The sequence below is a fragment of the Corvus cornix genome, chromosome 13, assembly GCF_000738735.6.
Source record: "Corvus cornix cornix isolate S_Up_H32 chromosome 13, ASM73873v5, whole genome shotgun sequence".
Classification (NCBI taxonomy): Eukaryota; Metazoa; Chordata; class Aves; order Passeriformes; family Corvidae; genus Corvus; species Corvus cornix.
The window spans coordinates 5686398-5712235 of record NC_046343.1 but is presented as its reverse complement, the minus strand read 5'-3'; the positions used below and the strand labels follow the sequence as shown (position 1 = coordinate 5712235).

Genomic DNA, 25838 nt, shown 5'->3' with positions numbered 1-25838 from the left:
TGCAGACACTTGAACATAGGACCGATGTATCTGTGACAAGCACATCCCCTTGGGAAGCTCCAGAGGAGCAGGGAGTGCCCTGGGTGCCAGCCGGCCCCTGTGGAGCGTGCTGGGGACCCTCCAGCTCCCCACACTGTCAGCCTGCTCTCTCCCCAGGTGTCAGCCCTACACCAGGGTGGCTTGTGCCTGTGGTGCCCCTTGTGGGAGGGGGTGCTTGGCACCACTTGGTCCTTCAGGCCTCCCTGGTGCAGCCCTGCTCCCCATCTTCCCCCCAGCCTGTCCTGGTCCCATTGAGGTTGGAAACCTTTGGATCTGTGGCTCAGAAACACCCACTGAGCTGCATCCCAGCGAGTGCAGCCTTCTGCTCGCTCGCCTGGAGCTAAAGGGGTGATGGTTCGATGTGCTGACCCTTCTCAAACCCTGTGTGTCCAACCTCAGCCTTCTGTTTCCCAAAACTAGAGAGTGTGTGCAACCTTCTTCAGCTGCATTTATAGTAGAGACAAACTTAAAATGACTCATCACAGACCATGTATCACTTGGGAGGAAAATCTTGTTAATATGGCCCGCTGTACATGATCCATCTCTGTCGATAGTACATAATCTTTGACCCATGTGCTAGGATCATCATCGCATATAAAAGGAAAAGAGAAAAATGTAAAATACTTGAATGAGAGCTTGTATTATAACATTAATATTATTCAGAGTATCTGCTTTCTAGGCTGATGTGATTCATTATTCTAGTAATGCTTTAGTCCTTTGTAATTTGTGGTAATTATGCTTTTTCCTTTTTAATACAAAAAAAATGTATAAAAATAAAAACTTCAAAAGACAGTGGTGCCTGGGTTTTCTGTTCTGCTGACTTGCCCTCCCCAGGGAACTGCGGGTGGGTGACTGGGGTGAGTTAATCCTGGTGCAGCTGTAGGGACTGGAGAGGAGCAGGGGAAGTGACTTTGGTTCCAAGGGTGGAGCTGGGCTGACCACTGGTCAGTGCAGCACAGGTCAGCCCTGTGTACCTGTTCCTCGAGGGGCTGCTCTAGCACTGGGGAGAGATGGGATGTTTTTGTTCCAGGGCCCCAGGCAGGATTGAGACTTGAGATCCTTGAGAAAATTCACAGTGTGTTTCGGATGGTCTGTGGGTACTTGGGGATGTGCATATTGTTCTTCTCTTAGAAGGTTTCATTCATCTCCACACAGCTCAGGGCAGCAGGGACTCTGCTTTCCTTAGAAAATCTTTCTGTAATTTCTCAGAGTTTTGGTTGTCTCTCAGAGCAAGGGGAGGTGCAGCAGGAGGAGGTGACCCTGGAGCACATCAGCTCCCAGCTCTGCTTCCATGTCCCACGAGGGGAAACTCCCTTTGTTTGCAGCTGTCTGTGGAGCAGTGATGAGGCTGTGGCAGCCCCAGTTCAGCCCTGTACTGACTTCCTGTGCAGAACAACTGTTCATGGGAAGTCAGGCCCTTGTTGCATGTGCAGTGTTTCTAAAGCTGTGGCCCCCGTGATTTTCCACAGGGTTGCGTCCTGGATCCCAGGTGCTGTGAGTCACAAAAACTGGTTTTAATTGTATCATGTGTAGATGGAGTGACTTGGATGTTTCTATAGAGTGAGTGGTGATAAGAGAGGCCAAATCATCAGCTGGGGAGTCTGGTGCTAAAACCTTGGTAACGAGAACCCCGAGCCATGTGGCCCAGAACACACCTGGCTCATACACAGGCAGCTGGAACCAAGGCCAGTGCAAGTTAACAGAGGAACAAACCATTAAATTTAGTTTAAAAAAGATTTCTAGAGCAGGGGTTTTTGTGTGTGTGTCTTGGGTAGAAAATAATGGCAGCAAAAGTGCAGTCATTTCAAGCAGCATATTTAACTTCAGCTTCACATTTTGTTATATGTGGACAAGAACTTGTTTCTCAATTAAAATACTATTTGGCATAAATCACTGTCTCTCACTCTGCTCATCATCAGGCTGGGCAGGAGCTGCTGGGCTGGTTCACTCAGCTTTCTTGGGTAGCTCAGGGATGCTTTCGGAGAGCGGCGTGAGGCCGAGCAGGACCTTGTGTCTCTCGAAGGCTTTGGTTTGTCTGAACACTCTGTCCGTGCCGTGCAGAAAATCCAGCACTCCCAGCACTCCATAGCACTGGTTGAACCTGGGAACCAGAGATAAACATCACTGGAAGTTACTGAGGTTACCTTACCTATCGTCCTCTTTCCTTTCTGAGCCCTGATAATCTCTCCATGTGATTTCTTGTCCCTGCAACAGGCTCCCTGGCAGCTCTGTCGAAGCCTGGGTGAACCTTTTGCAGCTTCTCTCCGGTGCCATCACTGCCCAGAAGTGGTGGCACTGAGCAGCAGCTGTGTTTCTCCTGGGCAGCTCAGAGCTGTGGGAGCACCGGACACCCACATTACCATGCCCATGTGTTCTCAAGACCTGGCTGTCCTGGGATATGGAGCAGATGTGCTTCCAGCTGGTACAGCTGTTCCACTCAGAGTGTTTCGGCTCTGCAGTGATCTGTGTCCTGGCGTGTGGTGACTGAACTGTTCCCTGGGCTGGTTCTGCAGGAGGGGCAGACTTTTCTGGGGAGTATGTCTGAATGTAGTGCCCACTGGGAGATGGGAATGTTTCTCCACTGCTTGGGTATGTATCCTCGAACAACCTGCTGCAACTGCTCTCTCTCCAGCACAACAGGCTGAGAATCTGTCAGGAAGGGTTAATGGTGATTGGCTGGGCAAAGTGTAATCTGATCAGTGTTACTAATCCCAGTGTATGGGAGAGGGACAGACAGGCAGGCTTGCTTATTTCACTGTGTGACTTGCCCTTGCTCTGTCTTTAGATCCCATGAAGCGTCTTCTAAACTTCTAGGAAGAGCCTTGCAGAGAACTGTCCTTAACAGGGCTGGAATCCCTTGAAATCCCAATCTCCATTTAACTGCTGTAAGAACTGGCAGCACTCAGCCTGCTCTCAGGTGAACTGCAGAGCTGCTCTGCTGGTGCATGACTTCGGCAGACCCACTTGACCCTCAGAAAGGAGCTTTTCCTGTCGGTGCCAGGACACAGGCAGGAGAGGAAGGAGAATGGGAAGCTGAGCAGTGCCCAGACGTACTTGAGGTGGTGGAAGTCATGGAACTCTGGAGATGGCAGGAAGGGCAGGTGGTAGCCACAGTGAGAAATGCTTGTTGTTACCAGAGCGAGGGAGAACCATGCTGAGATTGAAACAATATGAGATCCCATGATCATCGGGCCAGTCATGACAGGCAGAGTGTTGGAGATCTGGAAATGAGAAGAAACTACCTCATTAATGGGTCCACAACCAGCAGACTCTTCTCTAGGAGCTGAATTTTGTCACCTGGTGATCCATCACACTTGTTTTGTGCAGTGTAAAGGGAAGATCCCTCTGCAAACACCTTACTAAAGTTAGGCAATAATCCCAAAAGTAGTAATAGAGATAAGAGAGTTCTACTAACTGCAAACCATTGTCATAGCCCAAGCTCCCCAAGCATGCAGTAGAAGTTAGACATGACACCAAACCATGGGTGTGAGGGCAACATGATTCCAGTAAATCACCCTGGAATCTGAGGTGTAAATTTCAGGTTCACCTTGGAATAATGCTGAAGCTGCTCCTGGGAAACCTCACTGTGAAAGGGCATGGCCTGCAGACACACACGGCAATGTGAAAAACCCAGCTGCATCACTTCCTGCCCGGGGCACAAATGGCTCTGGCTGCCCAGACCCAGCTGCCTGCACCAGCATGGCTCAGCTGGGCTCCTCAATCATGATACTGCCCAAAGACTGTCAGCTGGGGAGACCCTCAGAGCTGGTGTTGCGGCCCAGGACTATTGGTAACAGGAGATAGAATTTGTAAGTGGAATCTTTTGAAGTATGTGTTTTCCTGAGAAGTCTCAGCTGGAGGAGTGTTGGGATACGCGCCTTGCAAATACTGATCCCAGCCACCAGCACAAAAATCCTGACAGAATTCTGAGTCCACACAACTACTCAGACTGTGTGTCAGATCTCTTGCTAAAAACACTGTCTGTGCTCCCAGGCCTCTTGGGGCTCATGGAAGCCCTGTCCAGTCAGTTTCTTATCTAGTGGAGGCCCTTGGATCTGTGCTTTTAAAGCTACTGGAGTCCAGTATAAACAATTACTGCAACCCTCCTAGATCCGAGCTTCTTGGCAATGCAGCTCAGCTTCCTCTTCCTAAGGAAGAAGCCTCTAAGGGCACATTTGCTTCTCTTCTCTTACCATTCCACCTCATCCCATGGAAATCACACTCCACACAGCAACTGGAGGGTGACCATGGGAGAATCCACTTACTATGTGTTCTATTGGGTGAGCATAAATGGAGACCACACCGATGGGGGCTGTCCACTCGTGGTGCTTCTTGTGAATGTACTTATACAGGACTGGGTGGTGAACAAGCCTAGGTAGAGCAAACAGAGAAAGGCAGGTTTTAAGCTCTGCAAGAAAGGAGTAACAGAACACAGAATTTCTGCAGGTGACTTGCTCGTGTCTCCTCTAACATAAAGATTTCAGAGCAGCTGGCAGTGAGAGTGTAGGACTCCTTGCTTCCTTTGCTCTCTTTGTATTGGGCCCTTAATTAATGTGTCCGGTGGCTGATGTTAAACACAGTCCAGATAAATCCCATAAATCAAAGTCCCTGAATTACTTATTTATTCAGATCTGGGAGTACTACTTAGGGGAAGACTCACTTTGTATTTTCACCGTTTTGACTTTTTCTGCTGGAAACTGTCAAAGAATCACAATTTTCACTTCTGCAGGTCCTTTGTAAAAAATGGCATTTACATTTTTTGGGTGCATTTGTCCTAAAGGGAAACCTACATATTTCTGAGTGTACTGTGCTTGCTTCTGCACAGGCTTCCGTCTTCCTTGCTTTAGTTCTGTCCTCCAATGTTGGTGTCAGTGCTTGGAAATCCTGCACTGTTGGGAGCCAGGCCCTGATTTGTAGGTGCTGTACAAGGGAACGGAGATCAGTCACTGATCCCTGAGATATTTTCTTTCAGGACAGCCAGTCTTGTTCTTTTCAAAGAATGCTGGGTTACAGCTTCTGTGCAAAACTGCATGTTTCTTCCAGTTTTAAGCTGTTCCGCCTTTAAAATTCTACACATTTTTGTTTACTGGCAGCACCAAGGCCTCATGTTGTGAGGGGGGATTTCAGGACCTGTAAGATTTCCCACATAAATACAAGATTGGTGGAACAGAGGGACGAGGATTATTGCTGTTGTAGGATATGAGCATAAGCTTAAAGGCATGGAGGAAAATCGAGAGTCCTGTTCCTCTGCTCAGCTCACCTGTGTGTATAATAGAAGAGAATTTCCTCTACTACAGTAAAAATGCTTAGCTCCACAAGAAACCACTGGAAGGTTGGTAATTCCTCGCTGAAGGTGTTGCCCCACGATTTCATGATGTAGAACATGGGCACAAGCATGGGAAAGGAGATAAAGAACTGATTACCCAGCGCCGTGTAGATGGCTTTCCACAGTTTCTTTGTGTCCACCTGCAAAAGAGAAGTCAGGACTTGAGGCTAAGAAAGAAGTGATGCAGTTTCAGTTGGAAGGATGAAAAGCTTTAAGATTTGTAGGCAGTTAGTTTTGGGATCAGCTCTTTAACAAGCAGTCAATGCAGATCTGATCAGTAGCCTCATTACGGGATCTGCCTTCCTCCCTGCAGTGGGTATACAAGACTTGGCTTGATCCTCCTGGAATCCTATCTGGTTGCAAGAGAAAAGCAGAACAGGTTCTTCTCCCCATTCCTGGCCTAAGAGACTGCAGGAAGTGTTTAGCCAGCAGAAAAGGCAGAGTGAGAAGTACTTACAGGATCATTCTTGCCCAGCTGAATGCGATAGCGAGTAATGAAAGTTGGCTTTCCTGTTATATCAGCCACCAGAAGGATTCCATTGAAGCCCCAGAAAGCAAGTGCAGGCACCAATGCAGCCCCTGTGGCGTGAGGAAAGGGCAGAGATGTGTGAATGAATTGAGAGCAATGGCTGAATCAGGAACAAAATACACTGGCATAGTACCCAGAGGACCTTGCTGGGACCCAGATGTGCCAAGTGCACATCCCCTGCCCCAAGATGCTTAAAAATGGAATATGGGTGAGTTGTGACACTCGGGTAAGATTAAAGAATGGGAAGGAGATTAGAGCAGACAAATGTCTCAGAGGTTGAAACTTGACATAACTGAAGCTAAGAAAAGGCTTTTCTAGGTGGCTGGGAGGTCTCTGTTTCTTTTAAACGCAAGTAGGATAAAGTTGAGTTGATCTCTAGCACCTTGCAAGGTCCCTACCAATTCTGTTCACCAGCTGTTAATCACAGAAGAGAGTTTTGTAAGTACTACAGCAAGAGTAAAATTCACTGATTTTACTTACATTTTTAGTAATTAGTTCTACTGAGTCATTCGGTTCTCACAGGAGCAAAGTGTCTTCACAGGGAAGCCACTTGAGCAGCAGCAAAAAGATCAGATTTTTAATCTGTACAGGGTTCTGATGATGACCCCATCCAAAAGCAGAACAGCTGCACCACATCAGCTGTGGGTGGCTTCCAAGCCAGTGCTTGTCAGTGGGAGGATTAGTGAGTTCAGGAACCTTGTCCATGTCCCCCTTTTATATGTAATACATAGATGGTTTCTCCTGAGGAGCATTGTTAAAACTCACCAAAGAGGAAGATTGTCCACTCATCTCCTTCCATATAGTTGTAGAACTCCAGCCATGCTGTTTGCCAGAAATTGCCTAAAGTTATATTCTGCATAAACCTGTGGGAATAACAGTTCTTGGTTGCCCATCTTTCCATCCGCCTTTCCCCCTTTCCACAGAAAAGTTTCTCCTCAAGCTGTTTTGTTTGAACATTCTTACCAAGAAACAGAGTTCACTAAGGCAGTGAACATGAGCAGGCCTGTACTGAAGACATAGGCACTGATCTTCAAGGCATCCCAGAGCTTCTCTCCCTGTGAGAAGCAACAAGAGTAAGCACGTGCTGCTGTGTCCTGCCCTGGCATTTTTGGTATTTGAAATGACGAAGGCAGTCTTGTGATGGCCTGTTTTGCTTCACACACTCTGAAGAACACAATAACAAAGCTGTTGTGGGATACTGTGTGTAATGGAGGGGGGAGTACACACACATCCATCTGCCATGCTTACAGAGACCTGATGCATGGCTGATGTGGAATTTCTCTGGAATAACCAAAGGGAGAGAAAGGACCACTGATTTTTTCCCTCTTTTTTTTTATTTGGCATGCTGCTCAGTACCTGGAGGGCTATAACTCAAGGGGCTTCTGGATAACTCAGACCTGTGGGAAAGGAACACCTGCCGATAAGGAATGTTGCTCCATCTCAGCACCTTCCTCCCTCAGTATTTTCTCCCTCCCAAGATGCAGTGTTTTCTCCCCACAGCAGTCAAGAACTGCTGTGTTCAGATGACCTGGTTAACAGGAATAAGTACGTTCAAAAAGCAGTATTCAATATATTTGAATATTTAAATATTCAAAATGAAGTTGTTTAGCAAATATACAACAAATTTATAACTAAGTATCTGTCTTTTAGAGTAGTCCAAGTTGGAATTGGTTCTGGAGTGCAATTAATTTGGTTTTCATGAGTGAATATGAATTATATTTATCTGCAATATAAATGTTTTTTAAAAAATCAATGCAATTCAAAAATGATACAGTATAATTAACCAGCTATTGTCTTCTTCATTCCTCTGTCCTTCCTGTTTTTTAACTGTGGTGTCGTGCTGCACAAACACACTGTAGTAAAAACAGTGTGATTCATAGCTGCTGTCCTGCTCACCTCCTGTCAGAGAGGACAAACAAGAGAGGCAGCTGTGAGAAATGCCAAATGCAGGTGGTTTAGGGTAATGCAATATAAAGGAATCCTCTTTACATGGCTTTTAGATTCTGTAACAGTTACAGTACATTAAACGTGGCCCAGGACTTATGAGCAATATTTATTTGTCCCAGGACAGAACTTCGCTCATTAGCACTGAAACATTCACTATTAAAACAACCAACCAATCATTTCCTCCTATCACCTCCTTCTCTCTCTCTTTTTTTTTAATCGAAAAAGCAGCCAGGGACGAAGTAACTTGCCATGACTCTTGCCCTACAGTTTGATGTTTGTGAACCCTCTGGATTTATTTGAGAGCAGTGCAATCAGCTGCCACTGTTATCACTGGGTGTACTGAAGTGCAAATGCCAGGCTGGCAAAAGCCTCTCCTCCAGCATCAGATAGTGCCTGCTGGATCCTGGACCAGAGATTTGCTCTCTTAGCAATTCCACTCTTTCAGTTGCATCCATATTATGCCCTATGTATGCTGATGTAAGACTTTCTTAACCTTTAGACCCTGGACCATCACTTACATAGTCCTTAGAAAAAAAGGTTACAGAAGCTATGAAAAGCTTTGAGCTTTTTAACAGACTTGTATCCTATAAATCCTTTTTCTCCTGGGATGATGAGAGAGCATACCAAACAAAAATTCTGTCTTACAAGTGTCAGATATTTCAGTTAGACCAAATAAAGTTTCAGTTGCTTTAGCATCCTCCAGCTCAAGAGTTTCAAACATTAGTAACTCATAATACTCACAGACACTGTGCATGTTGTGCTTTGAGACAGGACAGAGAGGAGCTAAAGCTCAGCACTTCATCTATTTTAAAAGCCCTTTGGCTAGGATATGTCTTGTTTTAAGCCTGTGTTTTTATTGCATGTGATGAAGTGATTATATGAATCCCACACAGTATAATTACACGAGCAGTAGAAGCAGAGAAGTTTACATAGAAAAAAAAATCTTGTTCATCAAGTCCAAGTGCTTAACACCCTGCTTCTTCTCATGCCAACAGCTATGGCACAGTAGTTTCCAAACTAATTCATGGATTGCTTGAGTTCTTGCTCTTAAATTGCTAGTTCTTGTTCTTAAAGTGCTTGTAGAAGTTGGCAAATTCCTTAAGTGCAGGACAGGGCTGCTGCTGGCAAGCTAAAGAGACTGGGGCACATCAGCTGGGAAGTAAGTGTTTAGCAGGACCACTCTGAGGACCAGGCCCAATGAGGTGGCACAGCTTCTGGTTATGGGGGACTGTGGTGGGTTCTTGCCATGCAAGCAAAGATAACAGGCCCTTCCCCACTTGCTGCTGTAGCTGCAGTCCACTGGAAGGGAAAAATGCTGGGGAAATGTTGCTTTAGTGATAAGAGGTGAGCTCCTAATTGCACTAAAATGTTTGGAATGAGGATGTCTGTCACTTCTCTTAGAAGATGATTCAACACATCTCCAGCCTTCCAAAGCATCTGCATAACGCTTCCTTTAAAAGATGACCTTGAGCCTTTACCTGCTTCTGCAGCTCAGCAGCGGAGGAATATCCAGAGTCTCTTTCCATCTGAAATAAAAGGTGATCTAAGTAAGTGAACTTTGTACAGCTGGAGAGTGGCAGAATATGATGCTGACAACACCAAATCCCCTCCACTTGCAGCTCAGTGGTAAAAGTGTAAAACATTTACTCTCTGTGCCCTGTCCTGTCCTGCTCCATCCTTCATGTGTTGGCCATCAAGCAAAGCTAAGTTCTTGAGAAGAAAAATGCCCTTATTTCCTGAGGAGTTAGTAGTATCCCAGAAGATTAACAGGGATGCAAGGATAACAAAGAAAAATGGGAGAACAACCAAAACCAAAGATTTTTGATTGTGTCACTGGTGTGTTGTGGTAAGACTTCCTCCCTTGATCTGGCCCAGGAATACACTGCAGCACTCAGTAGCTACTCCAGCCCTTCCCAGGCTGTAAGGAAATGATAATGTGGGACATATGTTCTTCCATAATGACAACATGCAATTAAATGAACAGGGATGAAAACAAAGTGAGTTTGTGCCACAGAGAATTAACACAGTAGAGCCCCACAGCCTTTGCTCAAACTCTAAGTTACAGTTTAAGAATATGGTAAGTAACAAAATCATCTTTGCTTCAAGTCCTGCTACGGTCACTTAGAGGGTTAAGGTCCTAAATGGGCACGTGGCCATCTCATAATAAATCTCCCTGCATTTGGCTCTGGCTTGACCATTGTTGATGATTTTGTTATAAAAAAATTAAAAAAATAAACCAAACCCAAGATTTAAGTAGCTGCTGAGGCTTCACTGCTGGCCATGGCCATGAAGGGTTCTGTATTTCAGGCCATGTTCTGGCTGTCCTAGGGATTATTGCGTAGCTGTTTTTATATTTCTGCACTCTTATCGTCAAATATAATTAGCAAAAGTTAACGAAACATTCCTTAATGTTTTCTTGGTTTCACATGGTCTTTAAGAACAAACACACAACTTCTAATAATATGACGGCCAGATTACTGAGGATTGCAGAATTTAATCCATTTTGCTTTTCCTAATCAGCCGAACATTCAAGCACAGGCAAACTGTTACCTAAAGTACAAAGGCAAGCACAGAGAAGGTTCAAAGGTCCCTGTGTAGGGTACAAATAGTTGGAAAATTACTCATTAGGAAGATGATATTCTATTACCTTGATGATGGAGGGAAGCCTCTTGGGAGTACTCTTCTTGCAGTGTTTCAGAGAGGAGGAATAAACTGCCAAGAAGAAGTCCTGTATTAGTCAGGAGGTTATAGTTTAGATTTGAAATTACAGCCTTCTGGGTATGTTCTTACAAATACAACTGTGTTTATTTACAAGTGTTTCCAGCTCTGTTACGTTATATATTAGTATGCAAGTTAAAGGGCACGAGACAGATGAATTAGACACCTTCTTCCTGCTTACTCACAGACACAAAAGAGCAAGGCCAGCCCACCACACCACACACTTTAGTGGAAGAAACTGATGTTAGACAGTTCTGAGGAGGAAAAAAGAAAAATAAGGAGGAAAGGGATTTGAAACTTGAAACCCTGAGGCCAACTCCCAACCCCGAATTTCAACACTATGGTTGGAAGTACTCCTATGGGAAATGCTAACTTTCGGTAGCCGTCTTAGAAACCAAATCCAAGTTTAGTTTGTCTCCCTTGGCAAAAAAAAGTAGCGTGAGAGGTGCCCTAAGGTGCTATTGCTTAAAATGAGGATGTGCTAGGGAACCTGCAGTGTCCCAGGGCTTCTTGTCCTTCCCCAGATATGGAGCTCCTCACTACTGGACTTTGTCAGCTACCAGAGCCAGTCTGCGGGATTTTCTTTTCCTCTTATATTGTTTGCCAACCACATCTTTATTGATAAAATACAGTTGAACTCCAACATATCTGATGAAGAATACCCATAAGAAACAACTAAAAATAGCCTCTAGCCTAAACAGAACAGCATAAATAACATGCCACAGGTCAAATTTAAATGGATCTTATATTAATTTTTAAAAGACCTTCTAATCACGTCCGTTACGTAACATCCACTACATGCCCATCTTGTCACACAAGTCCCCTTGGGGCAGGTGTGCCCACTGTCTCCAAGAAAACACTACTAATGCTTGAAATATGTCAGGCTCAAACAATCCATTCCTTTGAGGCTTTGCTCCATTCCAGCTTCCTTAACAGGTTGTTCAGAGCCTTGAACAGTTGACTGTCTGCACAGAGGGAGACTTCACAGCTTCTCTGGGAAATCTGTTCCAGTATTTGACAACCTTCACTGTAATTTTTTTCCACTTGGAATTTTTTTGGTTATAACTCCTATTATTTTCCCTGTGCACATCCCTATCTTTACAACCACTCAGCAGGGAGCTGAAAAGAGCAATATCCAATTATTCTGCTCAGATAGTAGAGTAAATAGTGCTGGCCATAGTTTTCCGTGGTTAAAGAGATTAGGAGAGGAGACCCCAATTCTGCTCTGATGACTTTGTAGCAGACAACATTAGATCTAGGTGAGGCAGGTGTAAAAGGGGAAACTCACTGAGCTGGAAGGCTGATGCTCCAGAGGTTCCTGTATCCAGCAGTGCTGACTCAAACCTGCTGAAACTTTGCATGTGAAGAGCTAGAGAGCAGAGCACTGTAGAAAATGTGACTCTGCTTTGAGTTTTTAGAAGGAGAAGGAGCTATTACTTGATTGAGTCACATATTCTGTGCATTTAGGAAAGAGTTAAAATCACGATCACATTTCTAGTACTCTTTTTTAAATAATCAATTTATGACAGAAGGCTGGCTTGGGCAAAGATTTCCCGTTCAAAACAGAGCTTCCACATCTGCTTACCCTCTGTTTCAGAACACTGCCTTTATTAAGCCACTTTTCAGGATAAGATTTTACATTACTTACATTAAACCCAGATAAATTTGGATAGAGTAGGTTTTCCCCAACATCTCATTACCTACTCTTTTTTTATTGCATAATGTCTCTCCTGATTCAGAATACAGCAAATACATTAAAAAACCATTCATGTAACCATGGCTGTTTCAGCAAACAAAAAAGCCATTCAGCTGCTTGGCACTGCTCTCATGTTGGCATGTTTTACAGCCCCGAATCAACCACTGAAGCTCTTAGCTGCCTGTAGCTATTTCCAAATATCAGCTAGAACTAGTGCTGCTTAAAAAAAAAGAAGTTCCTTTCCAGTTATTTCCAATTAGTTAATTGAAATTTGCTCCAAAGCAAATTCTCAACCATAAAGTAAAATAATTGCTTTTCCAATCAGTCTCTTGACATTAAAGGGGGAACATACACTAGTCAAACAAGGATTATAATGCATTTTCTTATATTATTATTTCCATGTATAACTTCATTTGCCCAAAAACTGTTCATTAAGTCACAGATCTTGTTTTCACTGAATTTTCCACTTCAGGTACCAAAAAAAGCTAGCTTGTCTACGTCATGTTTCAAAATGCTCAACATAATCTGAGTATAATCTGAAAAAATCCCTGATGCATTTTTTACATTTTTTATAACATGTGAATTATTATTTATGCCCCATGCCTGATGTTCTCTTATATTTCTGGTGCCCAGACAGCCCCAAGCTGAGGCAGCACGGGTGCCCTTTCCCTGTACTGTACCCATTGCACCACCTCCTTCTGCCACCAGCCACAGACCTGCATGGCAGGTGCAGCTCAGTAGCAGCTCCATCTGCTGTGATGGACTGGCTGCCCACGACAGCTCCTTGGGATTCCTTTTGCCTTCCTGCCTGAAGCTTCTGTTGTAGATCTTACTTCACTGAAATCAACCTTTATAGGGCACAGACAGTGGAAAACTGCTCCTGGGAGAAAAAAGGCTGTGACTATCCATGAAAGTACAGAACATAGTGAACAAAAAACACAGGACCACTTACCTGGTCACCTGAACAGCTGCATATCAGCCACTCTATGTGGACAGACACAGGACCAGACGTGGTGTTTGATGTCCTACCAAGCACTGCACGGATCTTAGGGCAACCACTGCTCCTAGAAAAGCTGACAAAGGACTTCACACAGACACATGACATTGCCTTTAAATGACTTCCTCAAAGTTTCTATCATATCTTTTCAAGCTGCTATACCCTTGAACTCTGGCTGCCTGTTCTTTGCTCACCTCCTGCTGATGGTAGCCTAGGAGAGGTCCTTTGTGTCTATTCAGAGCCCAGAGCTCAACTCCTCACTTTTCACTACTGCTCTCGAAACTTTATGAGGGTTTAGGGAAGGGTGACGGGGGTGTGCTTCCAAGCCGGTGCTGCCTGTCCCCTCCCAGACAAGTCATGTGAAGCCAGTGCCATGTCACTGTTAGTGCTGGCAGTGTTCCCCGTGGGTATGTGCACACTGTTACTCAGTTAAGCACGTGGAATAAATCTCTGCAGGTAAATTTTTCATCGTTATACCTGATAACAGAAAAGCCACCAATGCCCCTAAAGATAAGCATTTTTTATAATTCACTAACTCATGGCTGGAGCACAAAATAGCTACTGCCAGTGCAACTGAATGGGTCAAAGGTGTATTTGTTAAAAGCAATTAGGGGTCACTGTGGAATTTGGCAAAAAAACAGCAGTCCAGCTTTCATGCTGTTGTAGTAAGTCTAAAAATTACACCAACTCTGTTGCTACACAGTGCTCTCAACCAGTTACAGACTTTGCTTCCATGGGTAAGCTGAAGATACATACAGGTTAGCATGTGCTTGGGCTCAGCTGTCTTTAAACATAATGTTTACAGACCATAAAGAGTGTAATTATAGTATTGCAGAGAGCAAGATGTAATTTACAGTAACATTAGTCTTTATTATGCAAATGTGGCCCCAATCTGTTACTTACCCCATAAATAGTTCCCTATTACGAACTAAGCTCTGAGAACTGAGGGTGTTACTATCATAACTCCCCAGATTTATTTTTCCACAAGAGGAAAGACAGGGAATATCACCTCTGCCTCACAGTTAGCCTTGTTTGCCCTTCACAGGTGAAGTAACACAAGCTCCTTCTCAGTAACACCTCATGCCAGGAGAGCTGCAACTGCAGAGAGCTCTGCAAGAGTGAACAGGATTTAACCCTCTGTTACTGTTTCCATCGACACTTTCTCTTACCTAATTCCAACTATTCCCTGGTAGGGACAGAAGTTGTCATTCTTAGCAGTTGCTACCAATTGGTATTTATCACACAGAGCAGACTCAACAGGGAGGAATGTGATTCCTTCAAACTATTTACTCACGTGCAGAGGAGGAAGTGGAAATGAGCATCTCAAGAGAGGGGTGCCATAAGGATAATGTCCTCAGCTCATCTTTGGATTTAAGCTTGCAGGGGGAGGGCTGTTCATCCAACAGCCAAAAGTAGGTGGTAAGACAGTGAATTTTGGACCTCAGTGTTCCTTTTTAACCACGGTTCAATTCCAACATGGGTAATCTCTGAAATATTCATACCCATAGGGACAGCTCAGCACATTAGTCATAGGGTTGTAAATGCCATTTGTCTTCTGCTGCAGTTTTGTGCCTAGCACAGGTTATCACTCATCTAACAGCTGCTTCTGGCTGCTCTGTGCCCTCTGCTGATGTCTCCACCACAGACACTCCAATGCTGGTGCAATCTTTACTGAGCCATGCAAAAAGTCTGATTTCTTCTCAGCAAAAAAGCTTTTTGATCAGACACTTCATAAAATAACTTTGTTCACTCCCCACAGTTTTTGTAATAGCCACTAGTTGTTTCACTATTCAAAAGGAACATCAGGGGAAAATCTATGAAGAATCTTTCAGAGTGTTGTACAAGCCCATACTGACAGTTCCTCTAAGGCTGAAGAGGCATCTGAACTTGGCACACATCACCCATTGCCTAATTCCCTGCATTCTGAATCAGATTTCTCACCACCTGCCAGGGCATGTGTGCCACGACCTAGCACTGCAGTGGTTACTTTTACGGAACAATGGAAGGGTGAGGACAACAAAAGTTCACGTTTCAGGATTCCCACAAGTTAAGTTTTCCTGTGGTGGTGTGACTAAACTCTAAAGGAAAGGCACAACAGGACATGCAGCTCAAGCTGCCCAGTGTGAAAGTGTTGAGCTAAAGGCCTTTACTCCACTTTATAATGCAGCTCTACATTCATGTGTAGATGTGAGGACTCTTCAAGACCTGCTTTGGAGTGCTGGAGTTGGAGGCAAAATTGGTAACTTCCACATACAGAAATGATGGGACTTTTTAAGGAGCAGGGTGCCTTTTCCAGCTATTCTGAATCTTTATTAGCCATGTCGTGTTTGAAAAAAACGAATTCTGATCTCATCAAGGAAAATGCATCTCCAGCTCTTCCCACCAGTGCTTGCAAACATCCTTGAACAGCTTTTTTTTTTTCACACACGAATTTTTAAACACTACAAATGTAATTTAGCACAGGTGGTTATTGCCTGCAACACATTTTTATTACAGTACCAAGGCACAGATATTTACAATGGCCTGAAGAGATGCATCCTCCCTTTTTCCCTAGATTCAACATCCCTTCAAGCACTGGGTTTACGAGTAAGAAAAATTACTCTGAACTCTTTCGGGAAATAAAAACTTGACCTTATATTTACAGGGTGCTGTAATCCAGCCTGATAAATTTACCTGCTAACAATATAGATTTCCTTGTAGAGAATCCCAGACTCAACTGACCACAGGAAGAAAGGTGATTACTTTCTGGCAGTGTAGCATACTGCATGCTGCATAAATAATGCAACCCTAGAGACTGCAGAGCTAAGGCAAAACGGTAACTCTCCATCATCTCTGAAGATAAACTCTGAATCAAAATAATGCTCAATAATGGGACATACTAAGATGCTGACAGCAGCAAGGTCACTTGACAGAGCAGCACGTGAAAAACGCTCTTCTTTTCGAAAGGTAACATTTCTGCTGAGGCATGAACATTAAACCTGAGACACTGAACGATGTCTGACATGTGAAAGATACCAATATCTGGTTTTCCAGATACTTTGATCAAAACGCTGGGCAAGTAGCTGAGATTCAGGGAGAGGAAAGACTCCCATATGGTGGGCAGATAACCCAGTGCCAGAACATATATAGATATAGGCACACACGTATTTTACAACAGATGCAACCCTGTCCAGAAGGAAGGCAGTCTAAAACAAAGGAAATACTATCTAAGCTTAATTAGTAGACAAGCTTCCAAATGAACTGCCTATCTGCCATCAGCATCAGCCAGCAAAGCAAGTGTTGGCAGCCGTGTTCCACAAGCAGTAGCTGCTTTACCAGCTACAACCTTCTGTTGCTAACGTAATTTAAATTCCATTCCTGGAACAGGAGAAGCCAGACTAAAAGTCTGCAGGTGTAGTAGGAACTTAAATGACTTCTAAGCTCCTGCAGGAAGAAGCAGAACTTGCTCAATTAATGAGCTTCATACCCACTACACCATAGGAGCAACGCGTGCTAGGACAGCAATGGTTTGCTCTCTGGGCTTTAGAAAATCCCCGTTGGGAAACAAACCCTCATCCCACTCCCACCCTGCGCGCCCGTGGCCTGGGAGCCCGGGGGGGCTCGGGCCTAACCCCGACCCGGGGACCCCCTCACCTCCCCTTGGTGAGGGAGGGGTGGCCTCTGCTTCTTTCGGGGACGCTCAGCCAGGGCCCGGGGCCGCCCGTGTCCCAAGGGATCGGGTTGCTGGGGGCTCCCCATGCTGGGAGCCTAGCCCAGCCCCGGTGGGCGTTATGGCGCCGGTTCCCTCACGGAGCGGAGGCATCCAGCTCCCTCATCCCTACCCCCCGCCCGCGGACTTTGGACTCGCCCGCCGTTTGCAGCGCAGGGGGCCCGGGCGAGCCCATTAGCGGCACTGCGGGGGGGAGGGAGGAGGAGAATCACGAGTCAGCCGGAGCCGGACACATGCGCAGTACGGGCACCACGGCCACGCGCAGTAACGGACCCTCCCCCTCCCCCGTCCCGTCGCGCGCGCCGCCGGCTCCGCCGTCTCTCGCTGTCTCTCGCGAGAGCCAAAGCGGCGCGAGACCCGGAAGCGCCGCCCCTCGCGGCGGGGGGGACTCGGAGCCATCGCGGCTGCGCGGGGCGAGAGCGGCGCGTCCCGGCCGAGGCTGCCGGGAGGTACCGGGGACTGGGACGGGCGGGCGGGCGGGCGGGCAGGCACCGGGACAGCCACCGGGGCAGGCAGTGAGGGGCTGGGGCGGCGGCGGGGACAGCGGCCTTTCCGCTTCCCGGCCGCGATGAACCGTGTCCGGCCGCCCCCAGGCTGTGAGGGGACCCTGAGGTGACCCCGGGCCGCGCCGGGCTGTGGCGGTGCGTTCGGTCCCTCCGGGTAACTGGTGGCGCAGGGCCCGGCCGTGGGCTGGGCTGGAGCTCCCTTGCAGGCGCCTGGGGGCGGTTCGCCGGTGTTACTGCGGGAAGTGGGCACCAGCCGGGGGCTCAGCCGGGCTGTAGCACTTCGGACACTGCCGGTGGTTTCAGCTGAAACACCCCGGTGCGGAGTGTCTCGAGTTACGTCAGAGAACCATAAAATCCCGGCATGGGGCAGGTTAGACGGGACCACAGTGGGTCACCTGGTCCAACCTCCCTGCTCGAGCAGGGTCATCCCGGAGCGTATAGCACAAGATTGTGTCCAGACAGTTCTGGAATGTCTTCATTGAGGCAGACTCCTAAACCTTTCTGGGCAGTCCGTTCCCGGTCACTGCACGGTTTTTGGTCATGTTCTTCCTCGTGTTCAGGGTTTCCCCTGAAACTTTCTGTGCATCAGTTTCTGCCCATTATCTCTTGTCCTATTGTTTGGCATCACCAAGATGAGCCTGGCACCCGCCCTTTAGGTATTCATACACATTGAAACTCGTGCCACTGAGGGTTCTCTCTAATGCGTTCTGTTACTGTGTTTAAACAATTGTCTTCATCATAGAATCAGAGAGTGGTTTGGATTGAAGGAGGCCTTCAAGATCATCTTATTCCACCCCCCCTGCTGTGGGCAGGGACACCTTCCACTAGACCAGGTTGCTCAGAGCTCCATCCAGCCTGGCCCTCAACACTTCCAGGGATGGAGCAGTAGCTGAGGATTAAAGATGGGCATTCGTTGCCTGTGCATCTTGTGCCCGAAGTTTCAAAGCTTATGCCAGGAAAAGGAAGATAGGGATAATGATTCTTTGCATAAATAACTGGACTGTTAACTGTGCATCTGCTCTTATATTGTGAACAAATGCTCTAGATTTCATTCAGCATGTTTACAGAAAGTGATCAAGAAAGAACTTGGTGTAAGCTTTAAATGGGTTATTTGAAGGTGGATGTGTGGCTGACTCCTACAGAGCATTTATTCACATGTCACTTCCTTCACTTAAAGCATTATTTATTTATCTCTTTACAGCAGCACACTGATAAGATTGCACAGCTCGTGATTCTACGCTATCATTTGAGGTCAGCATCAGCTGCCTTTCTTCTGGTCCCTGCAAGATGCCAGCAGCCCTTGCAGAGAACAGCCAGGTTATCTGTGAAGTATGGGCCAACAACCTGGAGGAAGAAATGAGGAAAATTCGGGAGATTGTTCTGAGTTACAGCTACATTGCCATGGTAAATGTTTTATACTTGACCTAATTGCCTTAGTCAAGGGATTTTTTTGGGTTGCAGACAAAGGTGATTATTGAGTGAGAAGGTGAAAGTATTTCTCCCTACCCCCAGTCAAACTGAACTAGAAGAGGTGAAAAAATAAAAAGCTGTTCAGTAGCTTTCCAGAATTTAATACAAACATACAATGCTGAGTATGGGTTGATTGAAAGATGGGGAAGTGGGAGACCAACTTAAAAACATGAATTTATTTAATATTTACCTATTCATTGTGTATTACTTTGTGCAACAGGAAAATGAAACAAGTCACAATTGGGTTTAAATCCCTATTTTTCCACTGGTGTGTTTGTCCTGTGTACATGTTTCTCCATTTGGCTATGGAAGATGCCATGGGACTGGAGGTCAAAAGGCCTGCAAGTGACTGCCAGCCAGCTGGGCTGCCTCCCTTTTAATGAGTGCTTATGTTGATTCTTAGGGAAGAAAAGTATTCTGGCTATAGATAAGACAGTGTTCAGAAAGCTTTGTTTAAGAAGAGCATAATCTCCCCCAGGTGGGAGGAATCTCCTCCTGCTCTTACAAGTCTGTATCTGCTTGGCAGCACCCAGTGTGTTAGATAAAGAACTGGTTTTAGCTGTGATACTGTAAGTTCTGTCAGTTTTGCTTAGGAACACTGAAACTCAAGCTAGGAAAAGTCCTTATTAAAAGTGTGGCATAAAGACAGATGCCTCTGCAGAGTGTGTAGGATTTTGGTGTCAATTTCAGCTTTGGAAGTGAATATGATTTTTTTGTTAACATTTGTCAATGGGAAATTAACTTCTTGCTTCTTTATAATCTCACTGAAAGTGTGCTTAGGACCAGCTTTAGTGGCTGTGCAGTAGGAGTGGACAGAAATACCTCTTGGGCAAGGAAGAGATTGTGTCAGGTGCACAACACTGGGTTCGTTGTGAAAGATTTTGTGTATAGTCAGTAGAAATTAAGTGACCTAATCTGAGGGTAAAAATAGCGTGGCAGGTTAGTTTTCAGCAAAGACAGCAGACAATCACTGGCTAAGTAGGAGGCTTTTCATCTAATAGATGGCTGCTGTTATTAACATGTGTTTTGACTGGCAGTAGTTTTTGTTAATGTAGGCATTGACTGTTCCTCAGAAGCAGTGAAGGTTTTCACTGTCTGGACTATCCTCCTAACAGAGTGCTAGTAATGACTCCTAATAGAATCCACGGTGAAATCAATTTTCCCTTCTCTCCTAGGACACGGAGTTTCCCGGAGTTGTTGTCAGGCCGATCGGTGAATTCCGCAGCTCCATAGATTATCAGTACCAGCTCCTTCGCTGTAACGTTGACCTGCTGAAAATTATCCAGCTGGGCCTGACTTTCACAAACGAGAAAGGGGAATATCCTTCTGGCATCAATACCTGGCAGTTCAACTTCAAATTCAACCTTACGTGAGTCTTTGAGCTAGGGAATGATTTCCTGTTCCCTTCTGCTGGAGTGATGCTTTCCTTTGGTGAATACCAGTGTCCATGTGCTCCTCATTGCTGGCTGGTTCTGAGTAATAAGAATTTAGATTCTAATACAGATTATATGGGAACCTATTTTGGAGTGCCAGGAGTTAACAATGGTCCTGGAGTTCAAAGCCGTGCTAAAATTCTATCCTTATTACCCTTTCTCTTGATAATTTTATGTGCCTTTTTTTTCTGGAACAATGTTTGAAACTTCATATATATATATATATATATATGCACACTCCATCTCTTTCTGCTAAAAATAAATGGATGTGCTGGTCTCATCAAAAAGAAAAAGACCTCTTTACAGATGCATGCTTAAGTTGGTGTAATCATCACATCTGTTCAGGAGAATGAGTGTGACCATTAAATGGAGTGTGGCCATTCTTGTCTCCTCCATACTGTAATATTCTGGGTTGCAGCTGAACCAAGTTTCATTATCCCTTCCCCTGTAATTATAAAGATAAACTCAGCATAATTACCACTAGAGCTGTCTGGAAATAAAGAAAGGGTTTATCTGGCAAAACCACACATGTAGAGGAAATCAATCTATTTTTATGAAACTCTCATTGGAAAGCATTACAAAAATTTGTAGCTACTATGTGCAGATCATCCAGTTCTTGAACCCAAAAATTTCACTATTTACTCCACAAATTTGTGAGCTTCTTAAAAGTATAGAAATCAGAGTGAGGTGGTTTTTGCTGTGTAATCATTTCATTAAATGAGTTATCATATTGATAGAACTTTGCTCTGTGTGTTTCCTCCCCCTCAAATGACACAAACCAGTAAAGAAGTCAGGTTCCTGCTCAGCTCTCCACCGAGCGCATCATTCTTGTCCTCCTTCCTTAGTCAAGGATGATGCAATTCTGTTTACTCCCAGAGATGGAAGTGGAGGTGCTGATGAGGTGGTACCTGCTGTGGAGTGAAATGGAAAAATGTAGACAGGAATGATGGTCAGTGCTTCAGAGTTGCACATCTTCCCGTTTGGGAAAACTCCCCTTTTCTCTGGGCCCTCATCTGTGGTGCTTCCCTTCGCCTTGCAGAAGCGACATTGTTCAAAACTCTCAGTTTCAGTCCTATGGAGGTGGAATCTTTGGAATTTGCACTAGCAATGGAATTGTTAACTAGTTGTGATCACAGCTTGTTACGGATGTAGGAGGCTGCTGTAGTGGTATTAAAACTGAGTCAGTTTGAATTCTAGAGAGACAGAGTGGAACCCACAGGTATCCTACTGGTTAGTCCAATTCTTGACATACAGTGTGGGGAGAATTTTTCTAAAATGAGCTTGTCTTGGCAGCACCCTGAGTGCAAACCTGCTTTTTTTCCCTTCAGGGAAGACATGTACTCTCAGGATTCCATAGACCTCCTTGCCAGCTCTGGGCTGCAGTTCCAGAAGCATGAAGAAGAAGGGATCGATACCCTGCATTTTGCTGAGTTGCTGATGACATCTGGGGTTGTTCTCAGTGACAGTGTGAAATGGCTGTCCTTCCACAGGTGGGTCCAGGATGGTCACTGACCCTGTTAAATCTCTTCTTAATTCTCTGCATTTTCCATGGAAATTGACAGATTTTAAGGAGAAAAATTAGCAGTCCTGTAGTTCTTAAAATAAACACCAAGATACAAAGGCCAAGTTTAAGAAGTAAGGACACTTCATAGTCTGACTTTCTGACTGCTTGCGAATCCTTTTGCTGTTACAGTCTCCCTCTCTTGAAGAAGCTACTAACAAGTTGAAATGTGATTTCTACACTTAGTAAATGCATTGTAAAGTAAGGATTTTGTTTCTTTTTCCTTCCAGTGTTGGTGGTGCTCTGAACTTCCATCTGTGTGGTTAAGACATCTTTCTTGTAGCATTTCAACCAACTTGATTAGGAAGCCTCTGGTCCTTGATACTATCACAAATGAAAGGACTTGGCACCACCTCCTTCTCCCTCAACAGATACTTGCAGGGTTTCCTGCTTTTCTGTATTGCCCTTAGCTGCAGAAATGTACAGAGTTGGGAAGAAACGTGTATCCTTCCCAATGGCTTAGCTGTTCCACAAAAGGCCAGTGAAGGCACTTGGGGAGCATCCCAAAATCCTACATTGACATAGAAAATCAGGATGTGTTCTGGCTGGGATCTAGAATTTTATGATTGTCAGAAAATGTTAAGGCTTGAAAGGCACAGCAAGTAAAATGATATTGGAAAAGGAGATACAGGACTGATTGGGTTATAGGTGCTGCCTGCTTACCTGGTTTCTCTATGGTTTTGTTTTCAGTGGTTATGACTTTGGCTACATGGTGAAGTTGTTGACAGATTCCAGGTTACCAGAAGAGGAACATGAATTTTTCCATATCTTAAATCTTTTCTTCCCATCTATCTATGATGTGAAGTACTTAATGAAGAGCTGCAAAAACCTTAAGGTATCTCCCCAGCATGCAGGTGATGGGCATCAACACTGTAAATGTACAGGAATACAAGTGGCAGAACTCCTGCAGATGTTGTCTTAGAACTGGAATTTGTATAAAAGCCAGTACTGACACAGAAGCACCTGAGACACAGTTTGTGTCTAATGGATGCTGCCCTCCCCAGTTTCAGACTTACCAAGTGTTTATTATAAAGGGGACATTGCCACAGCCTTCTGGTTTGTGTATCAGAGGCTAATTATAATTCAGCGTATTTATGCTTCCTATGCAAGGCTATTTCTTTTACATGAAATACTCTGACTTGATTAACTGGTAAGAGGGTTGAAGGTAATTTATCTACTGAATCACAGCCTTGAGTAAAGGGAGGGAAAGGCCCAGCATGTGTAACCTATGAATGTACCCACAGTTATCTCAAGTATCTGCAACAGGAAAGGAAGGCACCTAAATTTCCAAAGAGTTATTTATGGACTCTTGAACACCATTTCCCACTGTGTTTTGCTCACAGCTGGAGTATGTGTACTGCTGGGATCTGCACTGGTTCATCACAGCCTGTTTGCCCTCATGTTTTGGAGAAACGTGGCAATTTTGGCAAGAGATGGATCTGCCAAAATAAAATCTCTTCTGTTCTCTTTGCAGGGTGGCCTTCAGGAAGTGGCAGATCAGCTGGATTTGCAGCGAATTGGACGACAGCACCAGGCAGGATCAGACTCTCTTCTCACAGGAATGGCGTTCTTCAGAATGAAAGAGGTACTGCAGTGTTCCTCCTTCTCCACTTCCTATCCATAAATGTCAACATGTACAATGTGGTGTTTGTTTTGGTTTGGGATTTTTGAGCCTTGTGGCCGTTACACTTCAAACTGTCAGGAATAGGAATTGCTGATACTGGCACAGACTTGTTCTGTTTACTTACCTTTCATGTGCTTACTTTAATTTACACACTCCATCTTGGAGGTGGCTGATTTAAATGAGCTGTTAATTAACACTGGATGTTTTCTGATTTAGAGGCACAATTAAACAATACCTGTTTCTCTTCTTTTTTTTTAAATCTGCAGTTATTTTTTGAGGATACAATTGATGATGCAAAGTATTGTGGACGACTGTATGGCCTTGGCACAGGAGTGGCTCAGAAACAAAATGAAGATGTGGACTCAGCCCAAGAGAAAATGAGCATTTTGGCCATTATCAACAACATGCACCCGTGATGAGCGGTGCCCCTCAGCAGAACATGTTTACCATATTGGCAGCTGCTGTCCTCAGCCATTTTCCCTAAACAGTATCTCAAACAAAAAGCATCTTCAGTGCACAGGTTGCACCAAGCCTGCAGTTTTGCTGAAGAGCTGCATTTTCCTTTGAAACCCAGAAGAGTTGACTGAATTCCTAATGCCAGCATTTGTGGTTTGCCATATTTTTAATACCAAGGGCAAAGGACAGAATCTACTGTGTATACCTCTGTTTTTTCCTCTTTATACTGTACAGAATCTGCAAGGAAGATTTACCGGTAGAATACTGGGTAGAGCTATGGGTTGGGAAATGCAGTGAAAATGGACACAGACATACACACAAATTTGTAATTTGTGTTTTATAAAGCTTATTTTAAAACTTCTGCATGTTGTGAGGGTGACAGCTTCACCTCATGTGTTGCTTATTTTATCTCTCTCTGTGGAAATTGCTCCCTTTGATCACTGCAGAAGTTTGGGAACAGATGACATTAAAAATGATCCTTGCAGCTAAAAATACTCAGAGATTTGCTTTAACAACAGAGGGAATGGAGAGTAATGGAGCTGATTTGATCAGCACTCCTTAGTTTCTAATTCTCTATGTTACAGGTTTGACCCATACTAAGCCTCAGCTTTGTTCTTGCGGGTATTAAGGAGCTGTTCTGGAAATACATTCAGAGGCCCACAAGTTCACCTTTGACAGGGGATTGGACCAATACTCTGACTTCAGTTTTCTTCAACTTAAACCTACAAATTTTATTCTTCTCCTGCAACACAACTAGGTCAGCAGATGGAAAAATATTTGTTCCCCCCTGCCTCTCCAGCCCCTAATTTTATGGCATGCTTAACAGATAAAACAGCTGTTTCTTTTCATTATAATCACCTGAAAAGTAGTTAAGAGGATGAAGAACTTGGGATTCTGACTTTGAAAAACATTCTATAGTATTTTTTTTTTCAACAGCTCTGTAATGACATTTCTTAAAAGAACAAACCCTTTTGGACATGTCAAAAATTTTTAAGACTGGCATTTTGAACAAACTTAATCCACTATTAAAAGTTGAGGTTTAGAGCTGGTATTTGAAATGTTTGTAAAGACTAGTTTTTATTTTTTGTAAAATAAATTTTTTTAAACCAGGCTTTGTTTCGGATTTTCCATCAAGCACTAAAATTTCCACAGTTGAGGCTTTGGAGTCTGAATTTGGGAGATACATGCGTAAAGATGCTCAAGTTTGTTTCTTTTACTGTTTATGATGTGCTACTGGGGTAGTTCTTAGTAAAATGTCTTTTGAGCTTATTGTACAGTAGCTGAGGAAAGCTGAGCTGAAGAGCTCTGGAGAGTTGTATTCTCTCCCTGCTGGTCTCTCAGCACAGCTCACAGTATGGTGCAGTATTCCTGCAGTGCAGAGTGGCCACTTAAAGGGACAAACTTGTGTGTGAAGTTTTCCTGCTCCACCTAAACTCCAGTGGCTCCTGCTGTAAGTGCAGGAAGGCAGTTTGGTTAAGCACTGGCTCCCCCGCCTGGTTTTCGGGTGCTTCGTACAGAATTTAGCAAATTCAAATTGGTGGCAACACTTTACTGATTAACACATCTACAGCAGGATTGTTTCAGTCTAACCCCTGGCTTTCACCTGCTGCTCTTGAAGTTGTTCTCAGGCTTTACTCAGCTTGAAGCAGGAATTCTGTCAGGATTAAGTCTGCATTTTGGCTGGAAGAATCTGGAATAGTTTTTGATCTAAAAAATCCATCACTCCTCCTTTTAAACACTCTTAAGCAATAATCTTTACTTGAAACTTTCTAAATTCATGATGCATGCTCTCCCATCAACTTTCTTTGCTGCATTTAAAACCTTGCC

General features: G+C 44.5%; 2 protein-coding genes across 11 annotated transcripts; one reads left to right on the top strand and one right to left on the bottom strand.

The window, feature by feature from the left end:
• Positions 1–530: 530 nt before the first annotated feature.
• On the bottom strand, positions 531–17066 carry FAXDC2 (fatty acid hydroxylase domain containing 2). Of its 9 annotated transcripts, none has more exons than XM_010399717.3 (12): positions 16886–17066; positions 13208–13328; positions 11848–11963; positions 10489–10553; positions 9320–9367; positions 6858–6949; positions 6660–6757; positions 5823–5944; positions 5300–5505; positions 4305–4410; positions 3094–3260; positions 531–2140 (listed from the first exon to the last, which is right to left on the bottom strand). In XM_010399717.3, the coding sequence occupies exons 3-12, from the start codon at positions 11918–11920 to the stop codon at positions 1984–1986; spliced, it is 1134 nt and encodes a 377-aa protein (XP_010398019.1). In that variant the 5' UTR covers positions 11921–11963; positions 13208–13328; positions 16886–17066; the 3' UTR covers positions 531–1983. The 9 variants fall into 9 exon arrangements, with proteins under 9 accessions (XP_010398019.1, XP_010398022.1, XP_010398021.1 ...); XM_010399720.3 differs by having other exon boundaries at positions 1972–2140; positions 13208–13339; XM_010399719.3 differs by having other exon boundaries at positions 1972–2140; positions 11848–11960.
• A 250-nt stretch (positions 17067–17316) lies between these two features.
• Positions 17317–25121, top strand: CNOT8 (CCR4-NOT transcription complex subunit 8). 2 transcript variants are annotated; one of them, XM_039559591.1, is made up of 7 exons: positions 17317–17410; positions 18669–18871; positions 20113–20306; positions 21699–21860; positions 22622–22766; positions 23406–23516; positions 23822–25121. In XM_039559591.1, exons 2-7 carry the CDS (start codon positions 18755–18757, stop codon positions 23969–23971), a joined length of 879 nt encoding a protein of 292 aa, XP_039415525.1. In that variant the 5' UTR covers positions 17317–17410; positions 18669–18754; the 3' UTR covers positions 23972–25121. The 2 variants fall into 2 exon arrangements, with proteins under 2 accessions (XP_039415525.1, XP_039415526.1); XM_039559592.1 differs by having other exon boundaries at positions 17336–17410; positions 18672–18871.
• Positions 25122–25838: the final 717 nt, after the last annotated feature.